Source organism: Chanodichthys erythropterus, chromosome 13 (assembly GCF_024489055.1).
Source record: "Chanodichthys erythropterus isolate Z2021 chromosome 13, ASM2448905v1, whole genome shotgun sequence".
NCBI lineage: Eukaryota > Metazoa > Chordata > Actinopteri > Cypriniformes > Xenocyprididae > Chanodichthys > Chanodichthys erythropterus.
The window spans coordinates 5,801,170-5,819,339 of record NC_090233.1 but is presented as its reverse complement, the minus strand read 5'-3'; the positions used below and the strand labels follow the sequence as shown (position 1 = coordinate 5,819,339).

Here is an 18,170-nt window from a genome sequence, read left to right as displayed (position 1 = left end):
TTTTTTGTTACAAAAAGTGCAAATTTAGACAGTTCGTGGCGCTAAAGGGATTGAGTTAGAGACTCAAATCGCTGTGGTTAAAGTTCAGACTATCCTTTATCTGTGTGTCAAATTTCACAACTTTTTACCATATGATTTTATGGGCTGCCATAGACTCGAGAGCAGAAGAAGAACACTACTAACAGTTACAATAGGTGCCTACACACCTTCAGTGCTTGGCTCCTAATAATGCTCCCTAAAATTGAAGCCTATAAAGTAAAACTCTGAAGCACCTATATTGTCACTGAACTGGGAAGTTTTCTAAATGGTCCTTTTGAGGTAGAACTACTTTTCTAGGTGAAGGAAGGAACTTTTGTCATTTCTATCTAGAACTGAAGAAAATTGTGTCTAGTTAAGGTTTCCAAAACTTAACTTAAATCAGTGTAATTACTGCACGATTGTTCATATGGCAGTGTGTAGTTAAAGATGCACAGTTTTGTGATAAGTGATATTTAGACAAAACACACATATAAAATGTTGAAAAAACCTGGAATGTTCCTTTCAAGGTCCTAACAAATGTAAACATTAACAAAACGATATAATTTACAACACTGTTCAAAAGTTTGGAATCGGTAATGCTTTTTAAAGTTTTTCAAAGTCTCTTATGCTCACCACGGCTTCATTTATTTGATCAAAATACAGTAAAAACAGTAATATTGTGAAATATTATTACAATTTAAAATAACTGTTTTCTATTTTAATATATTTTAAAATGTTTTTTTTTTTTTTTTTCCTGTGGTGGAAAAGCTGAATCTTCAGCATCTTTATTCCAGTCTTCAGTGTCACATGATCCTTCAGAAATCATTCTAATATGCTGATTTAGAGCTCAAGCAAAATTTCCTATTACTATCAATGTTGAAAACAGTTCCACTGCTTTATTTGTGGGAGATGATGCTTTTTTTCAGGATTCTTTGATGAATTCAAATAATTTTACATTTTTTAAAGTGGAAATTCTTGGTAACATTATAAATGTTTTGCTGTGTTTGATCAGTTTAATATGTTTTTGCTGTATAATAGTTTAATAGTTCTTTAAAAAAAGCACTTTTGAATAGTATTGTATATATGAGGATTAAACTATTTAATAACAATATACAATTTAAGCTTGATTTAAGATATAAAAATGACATTTTTAGCATTGAGGTGAGAATACATCTTCCCCTCCAACTGTGGAGGGCAGTCTAACCCTCCCGCTGTACTGTGTCTGGTTGTTGTGAGTGCTTTGACTGCCACGTGTATTTAAATCTTTTTTGTTATAGACCTTGTGCAACCAGTTCAGCTACACTAGAACCCTTACTGCATGTTGTAGCCTCAATCCAATATCTCATAACTGTCAGAGGATTAGCAGAGAACAGAAGTCTCTTTGGGGTTTTTTCCTTTCCTAAGCTGTTTTTTAATCACTGAGTTTGCTGTAATCTGATGTGGAGGTTAATCCACATGACGGAAACAATTGCAAGAGCCTTCAGGGATTGATTTTGAATGCACTACTGATTTATATGACTATTCAGTGTGGGTCAAACAAGCCATGCAGAAGTCTCTTCAATGTGGGTTATAAATTCAGGGAAAAAGGTATATGTTCAGACTACTAGCATAACTTTTAGTTCTTATTAAAAATGATAAATAGTAGATTTTTAGTTTACCTAATCATAAATGTAATTGATTTGTTCAAAACTCTGAACTTAAAGGGATAGTTCACCCAAAAATGAAAATCCTGTCATCATTTACTCACCATCAAGTTAAGTTGTTCCAAACCTGTATGAATTTCTTTCTTCTGCTGAACAAAAAAAGAAGATATTTTGAAGAATATGGGTAACCAAACAGTTGATGGGACCCTATTGACTTTCATAGTATGGAAATTAAACAAACAAACAAAAAATACTGTGGAAGTCAATGGGGTGTCAGCTATTTGGTTTCCGAAATACTTTAAAATCTTTTGTGTTCAGCAGAAGAAAGAAATGCATACAAGTTTGCAACACGTCAGGGCGAGTAAATGATGACAGATTTTCACTTTTGGGTGAACTATCAATATTAGGTGAAGTATGGCCTCGATATGCGCCACTACAATTTAAATAGTTTAACTCATCTCAGTGAAATGGCACATTCAAAAATGTACAAACAATAATTTTCATTTTTTTTTATTTTTTTATATTCTAGTAAGGGGATACTGGAGGAGTACAGTGAAATCACCAGCCTGTTAACAGATGAAATAGTGAAGGTTCACAAAGAAATACACACTTCCATCGACCAAATCGATCCACTGTCAGAGTATGACAACTTCATCGAAGTTAATAAGTAAGGCACTTGTGGAAAAAAAAAATCAAATTGATTATGATGTTTTAAAGGTGTGAATAACTTGTTAACACTTTACAGTAAGGTTTCATTTGTCAACATTAGTTAACATGAACTAACACATTTATTTATTATAATACAGCATTTATTAATCTTAGTTAATGTTAATTTCAACATTACTTGTACATTTTTAATATCAAAAGTTGTATTTGTTAACATGCACTGTGAACTAACATAAATAATGAACAGCTGTATTTTTATTAACTAACATGAAGAAAGATTAATAAATACTGTAACAAATTTTCATGTTAGTTGATGCATGTAATGTTAAAGGGTTACTCCACCCAAAAATGAAAATCCGGTCATTTAATTATTCACCCTCATGTCGTTCTAAACCCGTCGTTCATCTTCGGAACACAAATTAAGATATTTTTGATGAAATCCGAGAGCTCTCTTACTCCTCCATAGATGGCAATTTAACCACCACTGTCAAGATCCAGAAAGGTACTAAAGATATCGTTAAAATAGTTCATGTTGACTGCAGTGGTTCAACCATAAATTTATGAAGTGGCGAGAATACTTTTTGCGCGCAAAAACAAAACAAAAATAACAACTTTATTCAACAATTTCTTCTCTCCCATGTCAGTCTCCTATGCAGTTGACAAAGTGAACGCAGTGCAGGCTTCTGCGTTTATGTCAGAATGGTGACTACTTATTGGCTGACACTGTTCATTTGCATGCATGTGATGCTGACGCAGGAGTCGCCCAATAAGGAGTCTGTATTCTGATGTAAACACAGAAGCGCTGCACTGCGTTCTGTACATCAACAGCGTAGGAGAGAGAGCTCTTGGATTTCATCAAAAATATCTTCATTTGTGTTATGAAGATGAACGAAGGTCTTATGGGTTTGGAATAACATGAGGGTGAGTAATAAATGACAGAATTTTCAGTTTTGGGTGAACTAACCCTTTAAGAAATGAGACCTTGCTGTAAAGTGTTATCAGTAATTATTCAAAACGTTAAAACAATTAAACATTTATTATTATAAATGTAAATAATAATAGACTGTAAATTTCATGATTTAAATATGATATGACATCCTCTCAATTTCTATTTCAACAGGTCACCAGAAGACAAAGAACCAAATGTAGAATTTGATGCCACGCTGTTAGACGAAACCGAGAATCTTCAAGCAAATGAGATTCTGTGGAATAATTTGACAGCAGAAAGTTTACAAGCGATGTAAGTTGCTCGTTTCTCGTTTCTCAGTCACGTAAGATCTCCTTTTAACTGGGTCAAATAAAAATTTGCGTGAATGCTTGGTAGCATTAGTTGAACATTGATGAGTTATAGCACTTTCCACAGTCTCTATATTCTGTAACAACAGCTATTTTTTTATGCTGCCAGTTGTAATTGGTAGACCTGATATGGCAGATAAAGTGGTAAAGATGTGTGTTTGACTGATCTCAGGCTGAAGTCCACCTCAGAGGAGCTGCTCATAACCCAGCAAAGTTTGCGCAGCAAAGAGGAGCTCATGCTGGACCTGGAGAACAAAATAGAGGAATCTACCAAAACCTATGAGAAGAAATCGGAGTAAGAAAAAAGTATTTAACTACTACACAGATGAAATGAATTTGGGGAGTCGTCTCTTAGATCAGTGGTTCTCAACCAAGGGTCCTCAGCAAACTTCCAAGGAGGCCACAAGATAATTATTTAATTATATTTAAAAAGTAATGCTAAAAGATTGAAATTCAGAAAGTGAAATTATATTTTTCCCCTGCAATAACTTATTGAAAAACACACACAATTAAAATGTTCAGTGTTATATTGTGATCTTAAAGGGTTAGTTCATCCAAAAATTAAATTTCTGTCATTAATTAGTCACCCTCATGCCGTTCCAAGACCTTCGTTCATCTTTGGAACACAAATTAAGATATTTTTGATGAAATCCAGGAAATCCAATGTTTTTTTTTATCTCCCATAGAAAGCAACAAAAACTACCACATTCAGGACCCAGAAAAGTAATAAAGACATCAAATAGTCAATGTGACTACAGTGGTTCAACCTTAATGTTATGAAGCAACGAGAATACTTTTTTTTGCACAAAAACAAAACCAAAATAATGATTTTATTCAACAATTTTGCCTCTCCCTTGTTCTTCTCCTATGCAGTTTATGTTGAAGACACATTGCAGAGCTTCCGTGTTCTACATCCGAACGGTGGCTGATTATTGGCCGACGCTGTTCACATGAGCAGCATGATGCATGCGTGTGATGCGGACGCAGGAGCCAGCCAATACTGAGACGGCATTCTGTTGTTGATCACGGAAGCTCTGCAATGCGTCTTCAACGTAAACTGCATAGGAGAATGACAGGGGAGAGACGAAATTGTTGAATAAAGTCATTTTTTTTTTTTTTATTTGACTTGTTGCTTCATAACATTAAGTTTGAACCACTGAAGTCACGTTGACTGTTTTAATATTTTAATGTTGTCTTTAATACTTTTCTGGGTCTTGAATGTGGTTATTTTGTTGCTTTCTATGGAGGATAAAAAACTTCTCGGATTTCATCAAAAATTTGTGTTTCGAAATGAACAAAGGTCTTGCGGGTTTTGAACATGAGGGTGAGTAATTAATGACAGAAATTACATTTTTGGATGAACTAACCCTTTAAATTGTTTCATTTCAATTAATTTATCTACACTTACAGTTAATCAAATTTTACAACAGGCAGTGGTGCCATAAATACAGAAGAAATACCAAAGGGGGGAGGGCAGAGGGGTTATATTGTATATAATATTGAATATTGTATTGGACAATGGGGGGTCCATATTATCTGTTACACCAAACAATAACTAATGAAATGGACATATTTTTTAAAATGACAAAAACTCAAATAGAATTATTAACTTTAACTAAAATTAATTTATAATAGCATGACATTGATACAAAAATAACAGCTTTAAAAGGTTAGTTTACCCCAAAATGAAAATTATCCCATAATCTATTAATATGCTGGGAGAGGTCACTCCTTTGCTGGAACACGACTTACGTATGGCCGTTACTGGAAGCCAGTAATTATAGTTTATTTAGATATAGATATGTATATTTTTTCTTACAAATACATCACTTTGCTTCAGAAGGCCTTTATTAACCCACTGGAGCCGTATGGATTACTTTTATGATGGATTGATGTGCTTTTTTGGGCTTCAAAATCTAAGGTACCATTCACTCCCATTATAAAGCCTGGAAGAGCCAGAATATAGCTCTGATTGTGTTTGGATGAAAGAAGATAGTCATATACACCTAGGATGGTTTGAGGGTGAGTAAATAATGGGATAATTTTCATTTTTGTGTGCACTAACCCTTTAACATCTCATTTCGTGGACATGTATTTATTTATTTGGTGAGTGGCCATGTAAATAGATTTATTTACCCAGCTACATTAACTCTTTTTACGTGACATTGAAAAATTCAAGTAGGAAATAGATTTTTTAAGTTTATAAGTTATAAAAATGCAAACGTTTTTTAGTTTTTACTAGTTGAAATAGTTGACAGTGTCCATAATGTTAGTTCACACTAGTTGTGACCGTTTTTAATTCAGGAGTTACATAGTAGGAAGCAGCAGTTTGTTTGCAGTGAATGTCCATTCATGGTCATTCTCTTCATGTCAGCTATAATATTGGATGCAGTAGTGAAGTGTGGAGAACTCAAGTGTTTCCATAGAGATTCATTAGGCTGAGCAGACCGCTGTGTGTTGACCTCAGCACCTCTGTGAAGATGAAAGGGCTCGGGCTGATGGAGCTCAGTGAACTGTGCTGTTGTGCAGGATGGATGAGGATTTGTCCAGATTCAGCACATTCTTTAAGGTCTGCTGGGTAATCCAGTACAAGAGATGCTGATATAATCACCTCTGCAAACTCAAATGAGCAGCACTGCTGCTCAGCTCTACACCTGAACTTCTCCAGCTCAACTCAATGCTAATTAATGTCTGCAATAATTCATATTTTATCACACTTTATGGATTTTGACATATGTAAGATTAAAATAAAATAAAAATTCATGACAATCAAGTTTGTAATAATTGTTGTGAAACAGGCCTTGTCAAATTAAAAAAAAAAAAAAAAAATTGCATTCATTTATTAACCCTATAAAGCCTGACATGAAATAATAGTCAGAAAAATCAAGATTTTTATTTTTTTATTTTATTGACAAAATCTAAAGAAAAAGAGTTGAATATGTGTTTTTTGTTGAGTGTCATATTTGATACGTCAGGCTTTTATGGCTCATATAGTAGGATATAGTAAAAATAAGTTCACACTTGTGGAGAAAAAAAAAAACTATTTTATTCAGAGGCCCGAACTGTGCAAAAATATGCAGTTTGTTGCAGTTGTTGATATTTATATGGCCAAAAAGATGAAATTCTGATGTATCATATTCAATTCTCATATTTAACATGATTTTTCTAAAAATAAAACAAACAAAATTATGGACAATCAAGTAAACCTAAGTTTCTTCAGTCCAGTTTGTGTTGTTCATCTTGAAATATTACTAACAATAAAAAAATATGATTCTTACGTTTATTTTATAAAACAAATACTGTTAAAAAATTAGAAAACATTTAACACACACACACACCAAAAAAAAAACAACCTGAAGGGGGACGTTTTTTTGGAATTATACTAAAATGCCTTTTATTTGGTAAAAAGTTTAAAACTATCAGTCAAATGACAGAAGGCATGTAGAAGGTTGTATGCAACAGGTTATTCAGCAAAATTTTGATTATGTTAATAATTTAGAGGCCCTCGGAATTTGCATATGAAATATGATTTAGTCAGCTTTATTGGGTTAAAGACTTCTTTGGTATGTTTTGTTGTTTTATTGGTTTCATTTTTGTAAATTTTGTAGGTTTGTAGTAAAAATTGATGACAGAAATAAACTTGACACTGCGTCTGCTCTGCCTCTGACATAAGATTCTGAAAAATCCTTAAAAAGAGATTAAAAAGAAGCGATCATTGTGGATTGAACAGCGTGATCTCTCTCTCTCTTCAGTGTGGTGTTGTTACTCAGTCAGAAGCAGTCTCTGGAGGAGTTGAGACAGACGGTCCAGCTGCTGCGCTGCTCGGAGGCCAAACTCATGGCACAGAGAGAACTACTGGAGCAGAAGATGCAGGAGAACGAGGGCAAAGAACCACCGCCTGTCGTCAATTACGAAGAGGACGCCCGCTCTGTCAACTCAATGGTAAGGCACCCCTTGGAGCTGCGTCCCAATTTGCGCACTCTCTCCTTATTAAAGAGTACAGAGATTAGAATTTGTGCGTCTCAAATCAGAGCACATTAAAATAGTATGCCCAGATGATGTACTATTGTCAGTGAATTTCTGACATGTGTCCAAGCTCATATTAGCCACATCCCCCAATGGAAGAGGACTTTGTGACGGTCAGTTAATTTCAGTTAGTGCAGAATGGTCGAGGTCAAAGCTGTCACAGCGGTCTTGCGATGTATAAACTTAAAAGTTAAAGAAAATCATATTACTAGTTGCAGAATAATGACTTCCTGGTCTGGAGGTGACCTTTTTGCTTCAGACTTTTATAAATTGGTCATGGCAATTGTTGGGGAAAAGTCCCTGTGGAGAATGAAGACTATACTTGAGCAACAGCTGTTTTTTAACAACAGTTTTTTTCCTGGTCATGTGAACAAAAAAATTAGTAAATAAATATCACACAAACACAAAAAAGAAAAAGTAGCCTATTGAAGGTCGTAATAATCTCTATTGTAATCTCTATAATATAATTTTTTGCTCTAATTAATATATATAATAATACATATACTATAGATCTACTTTTTTTTTACAATTTTCAAATATAACGTGTGTGTAGTCAGTTGTCTGGGCAAACATTTAGAAAGACAGTTTACAAATATCACTAAAAATATCATGTTATCATGGATCATGTCAGTCATTATTGCTCCATCTGCCATTTTTCGCTATTGTCCTTGCTTGCTTACCTAGTCTGATGATTCAGCTGTGCACATCCAGACGTTAATACTGGCTGCCTTTTGTATAATGCCTCAATCATGGGCTGGCATATGCAAATATTGGGGGCGTACATATTAATGATTCCGACTGTTATGTAACAGTCGGTGTTATGTTGAGATTCGCCTGTTCTTCGGAGCGAACAAATGAGATTTATATAAGAAGGAGGAAACAATGGTGTTTGAGACTCACTGTATGTCATTTCCATGTACTGAACTCTTGTTATTCAACTATGCCAAGATAAATTCAATTTTTAATTCTAGGGCACCTTAAATCATAAGTACTGCCTTATATAATTTATAGGGTTTCTGCAGGTTCGCCCTTCCACAAATTAAGGCATTAAAAAGTCTTAAAGGGATAGTTCACTTAAAAATGAAACTTCTTTCATCATTTGCTCACCCTCAAGTTGTTCTAAACCTGTACGAATTTCTTTCTTTTGCTGAACACAAAAGAAGATATTTTGAAGATATCAATGATACATTGACTTCCATGTTTTTTTGTTTTTTTTAACATACTATGGAAGTCAATGGGTCCATCAACTGTTTGGTTACTGACATTCTCTGAAAATATCTTCTTTTGTGCTCAGCAGAAAAAAGAATACATTTTCAATACATTTACCTGAGATGATACGAAGTTGGGTTTTCTGAGAAATTGAACAAAAATAAGTGAGTTTACACTTGAAACAAAAACAAATATCTGTCAATGGGGAATGAAAACTTGTTTTCCCTTTGAATTAAGAGGATTTTTCTGACCCCGTTGGCAGATATTTGTTTTTTTAACCAGAAACTCTATTCATTTTAATCAGTTTCACAGAAAACAAGACTTCTTGTAATGCAGATGAGCTTTAAAGATGCAGGAAAGGATCCAATTGCAGTAATAATATGTATTAACAAAAGAACCAAAAAACACATGGAGCAGAACATCTAGAAACAGAGAAAACAAGAATAAAGGACACCAACAAAACAGCCATGTTTTTTTTTTTTTTTTGCAAAATTAATTAAAAAGTAATGGTGATCAGTAGGAAGTTGTATTTTTAAACTTTGAAGTGTTGTTAATGCAACCCGTGTTTCTCCCTATACATTTACATTTACATATTGTGTTCCCTTCACTTTATTCCTTAAATTTTCTTTACTCTTAAAAAGGTCTTTAAAAAGATTTAAATCTACCTTCATGAAACCTGCAGAAGCCCCGTTTTACCACTGAATCACAGAGGTGAAAATCAGTTACATACAACTGCTATTACTAACACTAATTTTGACTTCTTAAACCGATTGTTCCCAAGTGCACTCCAACACAATTGTAATATGTGTCCTGTGATTTGAAGATATATGTGCATTTTGTTGTGTAATATTGAAGGTGTCTGAAGAGGGCAGTGTGTTCTCAGTTTTATTACTGCTTTTTTTTTTTTTTTTAACCAATGCAGAGATGCACAATATGATTTATTAATACTTTTAAAAATAAAAACTTTGACTACAGGGATTGTAAATACGATTTATTTTCTTTTTCTAAAAATGTGTCTTTTTTAATAAATTTATATGTATCCTAATGTACTTGAACACACAAGTGTATGATTTTTGCATTAGAAAACAGTGTTTTGGCTGTACCATATTACAGTGAAAATCTGTGGGGTTACCATGGTACAGTGTTTTATTATTATGGTGTACAGTATGTCTAAAACATACACAGGTGCTAGTCATATAATTAGAATATCATTAAAAAGTTGATTTATTTCACTAATTTCATTAAAAAAAAGTGAAACTTATTATATATTTTTTAGTATATTCATTCATTACAAACAGACTGATATATTTCAAATGTTTATTTCTTTTAATTTTGATGATTATAACTGACAACTAAGGAAAATCCCAAGAAAATTGGAATATTACTTAAGACCAATACAAAGAAAGGATTTTTAGAAATCTTGGCCAACTGAAAAGTATGAACATGAAAAGTATGAGCATGTACAGCACTCAATACTTAGTTGAGGCTCCTTTTGCCTGAATTACTGCAGCAATGCGGCGTGGCATGGAGTCGATCAGTCTGTGGCACTGCTCAGGTGTTATGAGAGCCCAGGTTGCTCTGATAGTGGCCTTCAGCTCTTCTGCATTGTTGGGTCTGGCATATCGCATCTTCCTCTTCACAATACCAGGCGAGTTTCATGGCCAATTAAGAACAGGGATACCATGGTCCTTAAACCAGGTACTGGTAGCTTTGGCACTGTGTGCAGGTGCCAAGTCCTGTTGGAAAATGAAATCTGCATCTCCATAAAGTTGGTCAGCAGCAGGAAGCATGAAGTGCTCTAAAAGTTCCTGGTATACGGCTGTGTTGACCTTGGACCTCAGAAAACACAGTGGACCAACACCAGCAGATGACATGGCACCCCAAACCATCACTGACTGTGGAAACTTTACACTGGACCTCAAGCAATTTGGATTGTGTGCCTCTCCTCTCTTCCTCCAGACTCTGGGACCCTGATTTTCAAAGGAAATGCAAAATTTACTTTCATCAGAGAACATAACTTTGGACCACTCAGCAGCAGTCCAGTCCTTTTTGTCTTTAGCCCATGCGAGACCCTTCTGATGCTGTCTGTTGTTAAAGAGTGGCTTGATACAAGGAATGCGACAGCTGAAACCCATGTCTTTTATACGTCTGTGCGTAGTGGTTCTTGAAGCACTGACTCCAGCTGCAGTCCACTCTTTGTAAATCTCCCCCACATTTTTGAATGGGTTTTGTTTCACAATCCTCTCCAGGGTGCGGTTATCCCTATTGCTTGTACACTTTTTTTCTACCACATCTTTTTCTTCCCTTCACCTCTCTGTGCTTGGACACAGAGCTCTGTGAACAGCCAGCGTCTTTTGCAATGAGCTTTTGTGTCTTGCCCTCCTTGTGCAAGGTGTCAATGGTCATCTTTTGGACAACTGTCAAGTCAGCAGTCTTCCCCAAGATTGTGTAGCCTACAGAACTAGACTGAGAGACCATTTAAAGGCCTTTGCAGGTGTTTTGAGTTAATTAGCTGATTAGAGTGTGGCACCAGGTGTGTTCAATATTGAACCTTTTCACAATATTCTAATTTTCTGAGATACTGAATTTTGGATTTTCCTTAGTTGTCAGTTATAATCATCAAAATTAAAAAAATAAACATTTGAAACATCAGTGTGTGTAATGAATGAATATAATATACAAGTTTCACTTTTTGAATGGAATTAGTGAAATACATCAACTTTTTGATCATATTCTAATTATATGACCAGCACCTGTAGTATCATCATTGTACCATGCCCATTAAATCTTTGTTATGGACATTTACATTATATTTCAGGATAAAAGCAAAGACAAAGTATCCAAGTTTGACACGCTCAGACACTCCATCGCTGGAATCATCCGCTCGCCCAAGTCTGTACTGGGCTCTTCATCAGTAAGTAGAGTCTGCTGCTTTTTCCATCAACACCTCCTGATTTCTATCCTAACCTGCCTTGACCTCCTGGGTTTTGTCCCTCTTCAGTTTTTCGATGTGATACCCACTAGTGAGAAACCGCTGGGCGAGCAGGAGTGGTATCACGGTGCCATTCCCAGGACAGAGGCCCAGGAGCTGCTAAAGCAGCAGGGAGACTTTCTGGTGCGCGAGAGCCACGGAAAACCTGGAGAATATGTGCTGTCTGTGTTTTCAGATGGACAGCGCAGACATTTCATCATTCAGTTTGCTGATGTGAGTACATGGTCAGAAAGGTGTGCACTAGGTGTTAATTTATTTCATTTCATTTCATTTTATTCGGTGACCGGGAGGGGACATGTTCGGTTGACCTAGTTTTGTTGTGTTTGTGAATGGATTTAAAAGAAAAACTTAAATACATTCACTGAAATGTAAACTCTTAGTTTTGTTTATTATTTGTGTGTGAAATTATATTTATATATAATCTCTGTTTGATCTCATTATCTCTTTACCCAATTAACATTGTTAATAACTACCATATAGCTACCATATAGCCTATGTTTTGTAAATACTGTAAATGCCCAACAGTCATGCCAATAAAGCTTTGACTATATTACTATTTCTGTAGGCGCACAGGAATTTTACGGGAATTTAACATACAGTGGTGGTCAGAATTATTGGCACCTTTGATAAATTTGATCAAAGATGACTGTAAAAATAAATCTTCATTGTTTATCCTTTTGATCTTTAATTCATAAAATTAGCAAAAATCTAACCTTTCATTGAAGGACAAGAGTTGAAAGTGGGGGAAAAATCACAACACCAAAACACGTTAGCCACAATTATTGGCACCCTTTTATTCAATGCTTTTTGCAACCTGCTTTTGCCAAGATAACAGCTCTGAGTCTTCACCTATAATGCCTGATGAGTTTGGAGAACACCTGACAAGAGATCAGAGATCATTCCTTCATGCAGAATCTCTCCAGATCCTTCAGATTCCCAGCTCCATGTTGGTGCTGCTTCTCTTCTGTTCACTCCACTCATTTTCTAGAGGGTTCAGGTTGGGGGACTGGGATGGTCATGGCAGAAGCTTCATTTTGTGTTCACTGACACATTTTTGTATTGGCTTTGATGTTTGTTTTTGATCATTGTCCTGATGGAAGATCCAACCACAGCCCATTATAAGATTTCTAGCAGAAGCAGTCAGGTTTAGATTTTTTATCTGTTGGTATTTGATAGAATCCATGATGCCATGTATCTGAACAAGATGTCCAGGACCTCCAGCAGAAAAATAGGCCCACAACATTAAAGATCCAGCAGTATATTTAACCGTGGGCATGGGGTACTTTTTATCCATGTGTGCACCAAACCCATCCGATGGGTTTGCTGCCAAAAAGCTCTTTTTTTAGTTTCATCTGACCATAGAAGCTGGTCCCGTTTGAAGTTTCAGTCTTGTCTGACAACTGAATATGCCTGAGATTGTTTCTGGATGAGAGCAGAGGATTTTTCTTGAAAACCTCCCGAACAGCTTGTGTTGATGTAGGTGCTGTTTGATAAATATTTTTTAGGCTTTCTGAGAAGACTCAACTAATCTAATTCTCCTGCTGTGATCCTAGAGAGTCTTTGTCCACTCAAACTCTCCTCCTCACTGCGCATTAGGATGATTTAGACACACGTCCTCTTCCAGGCAGATTTGTGACATCTTTAGTTGATTGGAACTTCTTAATTATTGCCCTGATAGTGGAAATGGGGATTTTCAATGCTTCAGCTATTTTCTTACAGCCACTTTCTATTTTGTGAAGCTCAACAATCTTTTTCTGCACATCAGAACTATATTCTTTGGTTTTACTCATTGTGATGAATGATTAAGGGCATTTGGCCTTTGTGTTTCCTCATGTTTATTCTCCTGTGGAACAGGAAGTCATGGCTGGACAATTTCATGTTCATGATCACCCTGGTGTGCTAAAAAATGTAAATATGAATGGGAATATACTTCAGAGATATTTTACTCATAAAAAATTCTAGGGGTGCCAATAATTGTGGCCAATGTGTTTTGGAGAAAAACATTTATTTCATAATGTGATTTTTATTTTTTTTTTTATTTTATTTTAGAGCTTACTGTACTGTGTCTGTACTGTGTTCATTTTTATTGCCTGTTTTTGTCTGCAGAATCAGTACAGATTTGAAGGCACTGGCTTCCCCACCATCCCACAGCTCATAGAGCATCATTACACGACTAAACAAGTCATCACCAAGAAATCTGGGGTCGTGCTCCTGAACCCTGTCATAAAGGTGAAACATTGTTTCTCTTTTCATTTTAACAAGCTGTTCTGCTCTCAGTAGTCATTTACTATGGCACTTCTAAGGCCATCACTGTATTTCCAATATGAAGCCATAAAGTTCCTTATTACAGAAATTCAGAGGGTACATTGCTCATTTTCCCTAACGTGTGCAAGTACATTGGATATTAAATTGATGTCTTGCAGTGCAGTTCTCAAATCAACCTATCCTGCTGATGTAAAGTCCTGTGATTTGATGTGTTGTGTGTGTGTGTGTGTGTGTATTTTGATTTCTCTTTGGCTATGGAAAAAGATTGTAGCGGTTTAGAAAATATCACTTTGGACTCCTTTCTTGATAGTGGTCCACACTGGCTGGATTCCCCCCGGGAACGTCTGTGTATGTGTGTGTGTATGTGTAAATCCGTCAGGTCGGATGATTACCTGCCATGCTGTTCCTCTGATGGGTTTTTGATGACATCGGTAAAGCACTCCATCCGAACATGTTGACTGAAATCATTATAGTGGTGATGTTTCTGCTGCGGCATGCAAGAAACCCTGTCAGACCCCTGTGAATGCTGGGATACATTCAGACTGTGTAGAGCTGCACATTTAATTGACAAAATTGAAATGGTCATGTGTGATTAAACTGTCATTTAATTACATATGTACCATGTACACTACTGTTTAAACGTTTAGGGTCAGTAAGATTTTTTTATTAAAAGAAATTAGTATTTTTATTCAGCATTAAACATTAAAAGTGAAAGTAAAGACATTTATAATGTTAAAAGAGATTTATATTACAAATATATGTTGCTCTTTTGGACTGTCTATTGAAAAAAAATGCATCATGGTTTCCACCAAAATATTAAGCATTTTTCAAATTTGATGATAATAAGAAATGATTGTTGAGCACCAAATCAGCATATTAGATTGATTTCTGAATGATCATGTGACACTGAAGACTGGAGCAATGATTTTGTCCATGATTTTGAAAGTTCAGCTTTGCCATCACAGGAATAAATGACATTTTAATATATATTCAAATAGACATTTCATATTCAATATTACTGTTTTTTGAAGGCTTGATGAGCATAAAAGACTTCTTTCATAAACATAAAAAAAATCTTATCAGCCCCAAACATTTTAGCTTGTTCATATACTCTAAACACACATGATGCTCACAATGTGTTGTTTTTAGTGGGCCAGAGTGGACTGAAATATGTGAACGTATATGTGAAATATGTCCACCCAAACTCAACATGTTGTGAGGTTCTCTGAGTTTTGGCTTGCTTTAAAGTGGTATGTTGTTGCATTGTGAATGCAATTATTTTTCCACTTATTTGCATAATTCCAAACATTTTTAACCATACTTTAATATACAAATGTAATAGCCTGACACAGTTTCAATTTATCAGATTTTGAGTGATGAACATTCAAACTTGAACACTGAGGAACACAATGATGAAAAAAATAGATATTACATAGTAATGTTGTTGATCATGTTGTTGTTGTTGTTGTTATTAATAATATTTAACTTGACTTTGTTTCAAATAAGAGCAAATGAGAGAGAACTGGGTTGTTATTACAACTAAATTAGTCTAAAAATTGATTAAAAAACAAGTTTATGCACTGAAAGAGGTCTGAGTTTGATTGAGAAAACGTGTGAACACATTTTAAAGAGTAACTGTTTTCACTGGCAGCGGACAAAACATGATTTGGTTTGGAGCCATTTGTGCTTTTTTATCTTAATATTTTAGCAGCAGCAACATGTTAAATATTTATCATATCGCAGTTCAAATTGCAATTAGCACATTTTGTATTTGGCCAATTTGGGCAGCCCTAGTAGACAGACATGATGAAATGACATTACAGCTAAATTAAAGGCTGGACTTTTTTTTTTTTTTTTTTTTTTTTAACAGATTTTCAAAATGTGAGAGACCACAAACATGATGATTAAAAAAAAAAATAAAATCATACATTTAACAATTTTGTTCCTATTGTGTGTGGAGTGCCGCAAGGTGGCCAAGACCGCACACCACACGCTAACAACCAGAGTTCTGACTGTGAACATGGCTAATCTCGCAAAATCTCTACCAGTCAAATGTGACTGTAAACAAACATGGCGAACGATGGGCAAGAAGAAATGGCGACACAATAGTTTTTGGACTGTTTTTTTTACATAAAATTTGCAGGATAAAAAGAAAAAGGTTTGGATGAAGTCGTGTTATGCTTCAGTCTTCCGTCAGCTTGCTTTCTGAGTGGATATCATTTTGTTCCAAGTGGCGGTCTGCAAGAGTGTGTGCACATTTGTCAAGTTTCCCCCCACACAACAGGATTTCTGATCATAAATATTCAACATGTTTGATATTTAAAATTCGATATCGGTGTGGCGCTGACATTCTTTTAAACAGATTCAATCACTCATAACACATCTCACACCACAGGAAAATCTGATAAGATAATCTGTAGGACCATCAAGCTAATTGTGACTTTACCTAGGGTCGTTAGAAGGGGAGAATTGGGCCCAAAGTCAGCCCGATTATCTTGTAGTGTATGGGTGCCTTAAGCTGTCTAAACCCAGAAATTAACCCAGTTTTGATGCAGATACTGCTGCTTGTTTCAGTGTGTTTAGTTTTGAATAAGCATGTTGAGTGAAGTGTCAACACTGCAGATCACTCTCATGATGTTTAGAGTAATGACCCCTTAATGGATGCTATTATCAGTGTTGTAGTAAATGTCTGTTCACATTACCACTGCTGTAAATGTTTTGAGGTTTTAGAAATAGATTTTTTCTTTGTGTTTTTTTATAAATTTTTTATTTAATTTTTTTTTTGTTTGCCCACACTATCAACATGAAATAACATATATTCATTTTACAGAATGTACAAAACCTCAAAAACAAGAAGTAAAAAATTAATAAAAGTAAAGAAAAAGGTGATGTAATCACAAGTTAAAAAAATAAAAAATAAAAAAAGACTATTTGAGAAATGAGGTGATATGCAATATGAAAATTAATGTGTTTTTATCCTTGGATGCATGTAAACCTATTGTAGGAAAACAAAACAAACAAAAAAACAAAACAAAATTAGCTACCTTTTAAAATAGCATAATAAGGAATAATTTTTCAAAGATAAATGGATTGTGTACATACAGTATACCTCTTTCTGTATTGCTGTTATAATAATAGTGTATTGATTGTCAAATAAAATTGTAAAAGTAGAGGTTTCACAGTAAAAAAGGATGTTTTTGGAGATCTTCAAAAGATATCCCAGTATGTCTCTGTCTATGCAAGTGCTTTTGGAGAATGAGGTGATAATTGCATCATTATCATCCATCAGAGCAGTAGCACAGTGACTGACCCACAGGACGCTCAGCATCTATCTTCTCTTTGTCTCTGCACGAGTCATTAGTTCATTAATGAACGTGTTAGAAAGATAATTTGCTATTTTTGTTTGTTTGCTCAGGATAAGAAATGGATCCTCAATCATGAGGACGTCATTCTTGGAGAACTCCTTGGGAAAGTAAGTCCACATCCATTGTGCTTGTGTATAAGAACATTTATAATATTACATGCATACACTACCATTCAAAAGTTTGGGGTCAGTAATGTATAATAGGGGATAGTAAAGATATTTATGTTACAAAAGATCTCTATTTCAAATAAATGCTGTTTCTTTTTTTTTTTTCTTTTTTTTTTTTTGTTTGATTTTTACCTTCTATTAAAAAAAAAAAAAATCATATTAAGCCCAAACTAATGTTCGGTAGTGTATACAGTACTTACAGATTACCATATTCATGGTATATAAAAAAAATTACATATTTTCACAATTGACTAGGTTGCCTAAATGATTACTCGACTCGTCTGTCTAAAAATGACAGCAAAACAAACACAAAACTAAGTGACTTAAAGTAGGTTGCTGGACAAATAGTCATCTATAATGACCCTTCCCTAGTACTACTACTTTGGTATGTCAAGAAAGCCATGTTCAAGGGTTAGTTCACCCAAAAATGAAAATTATCCCATGATTTATTCACCCTCAAGCCATCCTAGGTGTATATGACTATCTTCTTTCAGCCAAACACAATCGGTGTTATAGTAAACAC

General features: G+C 34.9%; 1 protein-coding gene across 2 annotated transcripts in view; it reads left to right on the top strand.

Annotated features, from left to right (window-relative positions):
• fer (fer (fps/fes related) tyrosine kinase) overlaps positions 1-18,170 on the top strand; it is a 54,139-nt gene that overhangs the window by 19,932 nt on the left and 16,037 nt on the right. For both annotated transcript variants that reach the window (XM_067407788.1, XM_067407790.1), the window contains exons 6-13: positions 2,191-2,328; positions 3,448-3,567; positions 3,796-3,918; positions 7,376-7,565; positions 11,677-11,772; positions 11,860-12,063; positions 13,957-14,079; positions 17,531-17,587. In XM_067407788.1, the coding sequence (XP_067263889.1) occupies positions 2,191-2,328; positions 3,448-3,567; positions 3,796-3,918; positions 7,376-7,565; positions 11,677-11,772; positions 11,860-12,063; positions 13,957-14,079; positions 17,531-17,587 (1,051 nt within the window). The remainder of the gene's footprint in view (positions 1-2,190; positions 2,329-3,447; positions 3,568-3,795; positions 3,919-7,375; positions 7,566-11,676; positions 11,773-11,859; positions 12,064-13,956; positions 14,080-17,530; positions 17,588-18,170) is intronic.